Source organism: Acomys minous, assembly GCF_964271855.1.
Source record: "Acomys minous genome assembly, chromosome: 19".
In the NCBI taxonomy this organism is placed as follows: domain Eukaryota; kingdom Metazoa; phylum Chordata; class Mammalia; order Rodentia; family Muridae; genus Acomys; species Acomys minous.
Genome location: NC_140499.1, coordinates 59,292,192 through 59,301,562, shown reverse-complemented (window position 1 = coordinate 59,301,562; position 9,371 = coordinate 59,292,192). Strand labels below are relative to the sequence as shown.

The following is a 9,371-nucleotide window of genomic DNA, read 5'->3' as shown; positions in this document are numbered from 1 at the left end:
TGCGAGCGTGGCCGGAATGCCCGAGCCAGGTGTCCCGCTGTTTTAAGGCCGGAGCGCCCAGATCGCGCTGCGCTGCGGCCGGGGCGGTGGGGGACGTTCCTTTTATTAATTAATTTATTTGTGGAGAGGCTCTCTGAGCAGCCGCGATGGCCAGCACTAGGAGCATTGAGCTGGAACATTTTGAAGAACGGGACAAAAGGCCGCGGCCAGGGTCGCGGAGAGGGGCTCCCAGCTCCTCCGGGGGCAGCAGCATCTCTGGCCCCAAGGGCAACGGGCTCATCCCTAGCCCGGCGCACAGTGCTCACTGCAGCTTCTACCGCACGCGGACCTTGCAGGCCCTCAGCTCGGAGAAGAAGGCCAAGAAGGCGCGCTTCTACCGGAATGGGGACCGCTACTTCAAAGGCCTGGTCTTTGCCATCTCCAGCGACCGCTTCCGTTCCTTCGATGCGCTCCTCATAGAGCTCACCCGTTCGCTCTCTGACAATGTGAACCTGCCCCAGGGCGTCCGCACAATCTACACCATAGACGGCAGCCGGAAGGTCACCAGCCTGGACGAGCTGCTGGAAGGTAGGAGGGGCGGGCAAGGCGCGGCAGGCGCGGCAGGTGCGGCCCAGTGCACAGCGGCAGGTGCAGCGGCTGCGGCCCGCGCGCTTCCCCGCCCTGCACAGGGGCAGCGCATTCTAGGCGGACCCGGGAATTATCTGCTCCTCTGTGGTTATTGCTGGGTTGGGGTGCACACATTATCTCTCCTTCCCAAAAGATTTGCCTTTTTAAAAAAGAAAAAAAATTGATTGGAGACAAATGCAGACAATGGTACCTCTAAAATTAGCCAACTTATTTTTTTGCTGGAAGGGCAAACTGTTGGAAAGCATGGTCCTCCAGTGAGGCACTGGGGGGGGGGTAACCATTGGTGGAGCCCAGTACGGTGCCTGTTCTGTTCCAGTGTTTGGGGTTCCATTATACCTTCTGTGCACGGCTATGGTTCTGACATGCTCTAGACTGGCTTTTCTGGTTTCACTGTGGCAGAGGGCACTTGAGATCAAGAGGGGCGGCCCAACATAGAAGGTCTCAACCTTGGCTTCATCTTGGGCCATACCGGGGACTTTAAAAAATATAGATGCCTGGTTCCCACCCTGTAGATATTCTGATGTGCTTGGTTTGGGCTGTGACTTTGGGCATTTTAAGAGTCTTAAAAGTTCCTCAGATGATTTCAATAGCCTAAAATGGAAATCCGCCATGCTTAAAAGATTTTCCACATCTGGTCGGTAACGAGGTGAATCAAAAAGAATCTCCTGCTTCCTCCTCCCTGAAGAGAGTAACTGTGAGGATGGTACGGTCTAGAGAACCAGCAGCAGTCACCTATTAGAAATTAGTAATCCTGGCACACCAGCCGTCGGCCTACCAGAGGGCCTACTTGGCGATATGGTGGGCCGTTCTTGAGTTCCTACTCACACGTGCTTTTAGGAAGGGAAGGATGGCTGGTAAGTGAGACCCTGGTTTTTAGTTACAAACAGCACCCCCAAAAGATCAGGCAGATTCCTCAGTGTGTCCAGACTGGATGTTAACATGTCATTAGCTCTGGGACACCTTTTGTGATGCAAATGGAGCATTCCAGGAACCCATCCCTGGACCTGGTATTTTTCTTATTTCAGCATGAGCTTATGTTCTAAAGGAGCTTTCTCCCTCTCACAGGTGAGGAACCCTAAGCAGCACACATGCCAGGGTTATTAATTTCTAATAGGCCCCCAGTTATGCTTTTTCTTCTACAGTCCACCTCTTTTAAAAAAAAAAAAGTAGCCATGCTGACGAGTCCCCAAAAGTCTCTCTGTCACTTTTATCAAATGGTACTTTTGCTCCGGCTACATGACAACCCGATTAAAATTCAGTTCTTGTGTGTAAGTTAGCAGTAGGCGGGGCTACCTCACACTTTCCCTAAGTAGCCAGTGTTGGGCAGGAGGTCTGCAGGTGTGTCAGTAAAATGACGGTAACAGTTGAGAGGGCCACACTGCTTTAACTTGTGTGTATTTTGAGGTAAGTCTCAACTAGGTAGCTCTAGCTGTCCTGGAACTCGCTATGTAGACCAGGCTGGCCTTGAACTCACATAGATCCTCCTGCCTCCAGTTTTGTGTCTGACCCCAAGTCAGAGTAGCAGCACAGCGACAGGATCAACACTGCTTGTTGCGTAAGCACTTGCCACTCACAGGCCCTCAGATGATGCACCTGCTTTGCCTTCAGATGGCTGATAATTTTAGTGCCCTTCCCTGAAGTTATTTTGACGACGTGTTGTTAAGTAAAATTAAACTGCTGAAGGATGACTGTGTTCATCGCCGGGGTGAGACCATTTCCCGATTAATGAAAACACGGGTTATTATTATGTTATCATATGAACCGAGTCTACCTCTGCCTAGGGAGTGGGTGGCCTTCTGAGTCACTTCAAGTACAAGGAGGTGGTTGGGAAATTTCCTTGCAGTCTTTCCCTTGCTGATATTTGGAGGCTGGTGATTTGGGGAATCACCAGCAGCACCAACGGTCTGTTACACCGATTGTAAATAATGGTACAACAAACGGTTTAGGTGGCTTTGGTTCAGGCCATTTTCATAATGTAAAATGACCATAAGAGGAGAAAATTTACCCTTTTTTGGTCACAGTAGAAATCTGTCTAATAGTGGACTTTTGTGTAATAATTGAATTTCTCATTTGAGACTGGTGGCATGTACCTGTGGTCCCAGGACTCTGGAGGTAGAGACTGCTGGAGGATCGTCAGAAATTCAAGGCCAGCTTGGTCTACAGAGGAAGTTCCAAGCCAGCCAGTGATACAAAGTGAGAATTAGTCTTTAATGCTGAGCTCTCTCCTTCCCCCCCCACCCCCAAGAGTGTTTGTTATACAAGTGTGAGGAACAGAGTTTGGGTCCCCAGAACCCACATGAATGTTGTGTGTGTGTGTGTGTGTGTGTGTGTGTGTGTGTGTGTGTGTGTGTGTAAGCTTGCCTGTAATTCTAGCTTTGCAAGGCAGAGATCCTTGGAACAAGCTGGCTTCTGAATCTAGCTGTATCATTAAGCCCTGGGTGTAATTGAGAGACACCCTGCCCTAATGAATAATTCCGTGGAAGAGTGGCTAAGGAAATTCCCAGCAACGACCTCATCTACCACATGCGTGCACACAGCCATGCACATGCATGCCCCCACACGTGTGTCTCCACATATGCAAATGTGCATACACATACATGACGTTTCAAGTTTCAGTTAAAAATCATGCGCTCAAATGTTCGGATTTACGCTGCTGAGCTGGGCAGCTCTCCGAAGACACATTAGTCTACAGTGCTACCAACGTTGTCAAACCACTGTACTTCATTTTGGTCTCTTATTAAATAATGTTTCATTTCCTTTGCCTCTTCTATGACAAAAAGCATACTTTAGGAGATGATTTTAAAAAAATAAAAAAAAAACAAAAACAAAGCTGTGTTCAATGAAGAAGAGAAAGAGCTTAACTCAAGACTGCAAGGCTTGAGAACTCCTTCCTAGCTGCTACCCCACACTGAACTCAGATGACAGAAGGAGTCTGCATAGCCCAGATTTCTTTTCTCCTGCCCTTGACCTTGAACGTCTCTGGAGAATCAAACTGATCTGGTGTCGCTGGCCCGGGTTCCTGTAGCACTGTTCCCAAACCAGCATCTCCTCCAGCCAGTCAATCTACACAGCCTTCTGGACTGATTTTGCTGCATTGGGTGGTGTGGGTTCCTGCAATCCTGTTTATCCGTTGCTGCGTCTGTGGGACTGTAACTTCCGACAGTAAGAGTTGGGCAGTCAGGCTGAGCTGTCTGGAAGTCTGAGCCTGCCAAGCTCGGCGTGTCTCTGAAGGTCCACTCAGAGTCCCGTCAGGGCTATAGGGCTTCTTACACTTGTCATCCCCTTTCTGCCAAACACAAGTTGTACACAACCTAGTTATAGCTATATAAAATGGTGTAGCATTTACTCAAAGTAAATCATAGAAGAAGTTGGCTTTATTTCTTATTTAAAATTTGCTCTATTATGTTTGTTTACGTGTATGTGTTTGGGCGTTCATGCTACTTCGAGCGCGCGGAGGGCAGAGGACAACTTTTAAAAGTCTCTTCTTTCTGCCCGCCATGTGGGTCCTGGGATCAAATACAAAGCTCATCAAGTTTGACATCAGACTGAGGCTGTCTTGTTGACCTTGAGAAATTTATGTATTTTCAAGGATTTATTTATCTTTATCTATGTGTATGTGTGCTAATGAAATATTCCATAGTTGGGGGAAATGAAATCTTTGAAAACTTTCCAGTGTGGAAGGAATGAGTCTTGTGTAATAGTTTCTGTGGATTTCATCTCTCTTCCTTCTTAAATATGAACAGCAGATGTGCCATACACAGCTGTATAATAAGCTCTTTGCAGAAGAAGAAATTTGAATTAAAAATTTTGAGTAAAAGGTTGACACACTTGGGAGGGCAGAGGCAAGGCAGATCTCTGTGAATTTGAGGCCAGCCTGGTCTGCAAAGTGAGTTTCAGGGCAGCCAGTGCACAGAGAAACGTTGTCTTAAAAAAACCAAACCAACCAATCAGACAACAACAACAAATTAAATAAAATATTAGGGGAAGTAAATGAGTATTTGCGAGAGCAGTTGTGAAATTGGAGTCCAACACAGTAATACCCTGGAAGTTATAAGACAAGGGCAATATTTCATGAGGTTTCAAGCCATGAAATGGGTATTGTATGGTCCTGTTATGTGGAATGAAGGGAAATAGAGCTCTCTGACAGAGATTGGTAAGCCACTTTCTTCAGTATTCATTGGCATAGAGACGTCTGGCTAGGTCTTTCCCCCTCATCCCCACCCTTCTGTGTTAGAACTAACTCTGATCTCTTTTACTGGTAAAAATAAGCTGCCACCCTGAGGGGGAGAGAGAGAGGTGGGGGGAGAGGGGGAGGGAGAGATAGATCTGTTTTTTTTTATCGTTGCCAGCAGTCACTTCATGTCGTATGTGTAGTTACAGAGTGAGACATGTTGCTTGGTCATTTCCTCTTCATCTTTGTAATATCTGGTGAGAGACATGGCTGCACTGTCCTCTGTGCTGTACAGAGGGAGGAAGCCTAGGCTCAGAGAGGATAAAGAATTTGCTCTTGTTTAGTGGTAAGAGGTAGGCATGATACTTGAGTGTTGTTATATAGAAAAAAAATTCCCAAATTGTTCATTTTTACTAATGAAGACTCAGGAGCCAGATGCTGGGGTGAAAACCGGCTAGCTCAGAGAGGCAGAGAAAGCACCCAGCTGACCTTCCTACTCAGCTCACATCCCAAAGGAAAAAGCCAAAAAGCTCAAAGCTAAAAGCCCCAAAAGCCAAAAGGCTGAAAGCCAAAAGCCAGAAGCTTGCTAGCTCAGCTGACAGCCCAGGAGGGAAAAAGCCCAAAACAGCCAAAAATCTCCTTCTACTTCTCCACACAAGTCTTCCATACTCCTCTCTCTCACCCTGTCAGCTGGTTTTGTGCTCCCCCTCTAGACCCAGAGTTTAACTTTATTAAATCCTGTGTACAGAACGTTCTTGGATTAAAGGTGTGTGTGCTGGGGCTGAGCCACATCATAATCACCTCTCTATAATAATCATAAAGCTCTTGGAGTAAAGGTGTGTGTTAGTGCTCAACTGCACCAAACAAGAAACAGAATTTTACAGTTCACAATTGGATCAAATGCCCTGCAACACTTGAGCCTTTCACCACCCCCAACCCCCAACACACACCACAGTCCTGGGGATCTGCACACGCTAGGCAAGCAGAGTGTTACACTCCGGGTGGCTTTGAACTTGCATTCCTACAGCTGCTTTGCTCCAGCATCTACTGAGAAGTGGCTGATGGTGAGACAGCTAAGCCCTTCTAGGTAGGCCTGCTGTTTTCGTAAGTCAGAGGCCCCTGTGAACTTATTTGCTGCTTCCTGTGGGAAGCTGCCCCAAGGAGCTGTCGTTCGTGATCAGCAGCTGTCCTTCAGTAGACACTCGGCCTCCAGAGCCATGAGAAGTACATTTCTGTTCTTATCAGTCACCCAGTGTGACTGGTAGTTAATATTGATCATCAGCTTGATGGGATCTGAAAATCAGCTAGGAGACAACCTCTAGGCATTGTCTGTGAGAGTTTCTAGATTCTTATGGAAGATCCACCATAAATATGGGCAACACCATCCCATTGGCTGGCATCCTACACTGAGTAACCTCTGCTTCTTGACTGTGGATATGGCTGCCTCACATTCCAGCAGACATGACTTCCTGGCTGTGATGGGCTGTACCCCCAAAAGTATGAGCACAAATAAACCCTTCCTTAAGTTGCTTTTATCACGCAATGAAGAAAGTAGCTGCTACACTTGGGTTATGGATTTTTTGGTATGGCTGCAGAACTGATTTAAACATGACTTTCATCTTGGAGTTCAGTTGTCTTGGGAGGCATCTGTGGTAGGAAGCATCAATAATCTGGGCTACTTAACTCCCTTTAAGAGTCAGTCACGCTGGGGCTGGAGGGATGGCTCAGTGGTAAAGAGCACTAACTGGTCCAGAGGACCCAAGTTTGGTTTCCAGCACCCATGCTGGGCAGCTCACAGCTGCACCTTGGTCACTGCACTCATACGCACAAGCTCCCTCTCCCTCCCCTTCCCCACTTCCCTTTATCTCTCAAAAATAATTTTCTTAGAGCAAAGAAAAGGTTGGTCAGGCTGGACACGGCTGGACACTGCAGTAGCCCGGAAGCAGAGGGGGGAGTGTCATTGTAAGTTTGAGGCAGGCCTACTTAATAATGGGAGGCCTCGCGCACATGCACATGCACACGCACGCACACACACACACGCATGCATGCACACACACCCCAGGCCAGGCGTTGTGATCAGATGAGGTACTCAGATTTAGATGGGGATGGTTTTGTTTTGCTTTGAGCTCGGGGTTACACTCTGTAGCCCAGGCTAGCCTGAAACTTGTGATCTTCCTGCCTCAGCCTTATAACATCTTTACCTTTAAGAGGATCCTCTCCTTATGTCAACTTCTGAAAACATTAAAGCCAGCGGGGGCTGGGGACACAGTGTGATTTATGCGGGATGGCACATGCTTCTGGTGCTTTGTTGAACTGCTGTCTTGTTCCAGATCATTTTAGTTGGTAGGAGTTGGTGGCTGTGTTGTTTTAAAAAGACTTTTCTTGGTTAAAACAGATGACTAGACACTTAGCCAGACTGCTAAAATAAAGATGGTGTAAAAAGCAAATAATCCTGTCCTCTTCTAGTTTTAAATAAGTTTCCTCCCCCCAGAACAACAACAACAACCAAAACCCCAGTGGATTTATGTTTTAATAATTTGTCAAGTTCTCTGGTTTTTAAGATACCTGACTTGAGTTCTCTTTTAACGCCTGTCATGACCAAATTCTTGTATCACCATTGTGTGTATATGTTTAAATTCTAGAAAATTTCTAACAATACCTAGTAGTTTTATATCTGTCTTGGAGATTCTGCCATAACCAAGGCTCCCCCCCCATCTTTAACATTTACTCTTATTCTGAAGATCATTTTTAGTGATTTTTCCCAATATTTAATTTCAATACATTCAGTTGACTTATTATTTTTCTTTGCTCACCTTTGGAGTGTTTTGGAGACGGGGTGTCTCTACATAGCGCTGGCTGTCTTGGAACTCACTCTCTAGAGCAGGCTGGCCTTACACTCAAGAGATCCACTTGCCTCTGCCTCCTGGGATTAAAATTGTGCGCTACCATGCTTGGTGACCTCTTATTCTTTGAATCAGAAATCGTTTAAGACTGGAATTTGGTTGATCCTACCTCCATTCCTTAAGACATAGTTTTTATTTTTCACCCAAGTTGTCTGGTCTGCCATGTTCTCAGTAGCCTACAGCAGAGTGCTCATTGCATTGTGTCAGAAGCCTTTACCATTATAAAAAGAAGGAACCGGAAGATACAGGTTTGGTGAGATCAGTTTACATGCTTTTGCTTACAGGGTGACATTTATTAATATTTCATGTAAGCACACTAAAATAGCCTAGTTGTGACCTATCATGTTGCCTTTTGCTTATATTTGTTACATTTTGATTGCAGGCGATTATAATTTATTGCTATGATTTTGTATCTGTGGTCTCTTTTTAGCTTGGAGATGGCCATGTGTATTGGGCTGACTGGGAGTCCTGAGGTTACAGGTGTGGTTCTCCACATTTGGTGGCAAGAGAACCAAACTTGGCCCTACTGCTTGTGCAGAAACCACTCTACTGACTGAGCCACCTCCGTGGTCTGCTGTTCTAATGTACATGTTAGAATATACATTTAGATCAATCTAGTTAATTGATTTCTTCCTTAGAGTATCTTTTACGAATTTAAGATTAATTTAAAAATAATGATGAAATTCTTTCTCACAGTCAGTGATTAATAGTCTTCCCCTCCTTCGTTTCCTTGCTCTTTATTTTCATCTCTTAATAGTACTTTGCCTCATCTGAAGAATCAAGAGGAAAAAAAGAGGGCATAGAAACATATTCCTGGTTTTGCTCATGTTCATTAAGCCTGCATGGGAGAAATAACTTGAAAAGTGGCCCAGTAGAATCCATCTCCTTAGTTTAGTGATGATCAAAGTCAGTAGCTGGAAAGTTTAAACATTCAGCAGCCTGGACCCTAGAGATTCTTGACACGGTCTTTGGGATCTCACAGCAAAATCCTGCCCTGCAGCCACCCCACCTCCAAGTGCTGGGATTAGAGGCTGCACCACCGTGCCTTCCTAACTTCCTGCTTCCTAACTCTAAGCAGACCGTTCGGAGATTCATAGAACTTCAGCCACGTCCTCCTCCTCTGCCTCCTGTCCTCGCTCCAAAGTTCTATGACACACAGAGCTACATCTCAGGCCTGTCCTGCTTGTGGCTGCCCTGCAGGTGTTTGGACGTGGGGGTCCCACTTTCCCCAAACCTTCTCATTCTCAGATCTGTGTTTCTGTCCTCCTCTCCCTTTTCCTCCTCCTCCTCCTCTTCCTCTTCTTCTTCCTCTTCTTCCTCTTCTTCCTCTTCCTCCTCCCCCTCTTTCTCCTCTTCCTCTTCTTCCTCTTCCTCCTCTTCCTCTTTCTCCTCTTCCTCTTCTTCCTCTTTCTTCTCTTCCTCTTCTTCCTCTTCCTCTTTTTCCTTTTCCTCTTCCTCCTCCCCTCCTACCTCCTCCTCTTCTACTTCCTTCTCCTTCTCCTCTTCCTCCTCCTCCCCCTCTTTCTCCTCCTCCTCTTCCTCTTCTTCCTCCTTCCCCTCTTTCTTCTCTTCCTCCTCCTCTTCCTCTTCCTCCTCTTCTTCCTCTCCCTCCTCCTTCCCCTCTTCCTCCTCCTTCCCCTCTTCATCTTCCTCCTCTTCCTCTTCTTCCT

General features: G+C 46.4%; 1 protein-coding gene across 9 annotated transcripts in view; it reads left to right on the top strand.

Moving 5' to 3' along the window:
- The window catches only part of DCLK2 (doublecortin like kinase 2), a 134,018-nt gene continuing 124,647 nt past the window's right edge, over nucleotides 1–9,371 (top strand). For all 9 annotated transcript variants that reach the window (XR_014776661.1, XR_014776662.1, XM_084768563.1 and 6 more), the window contains exon 1: nucleotides 1–567. Coding sequence is in view for 7 of the 9 variants with exons in the window: in XM_084768563.1 (XP_084624689.1) it covers nucleotides 147–567 (421 nt within the window). In the remaining 2 variants the exon portion in view is untranslated. The remainder of the gene's footprint in view (nucleotides 568–9,371) is intronic.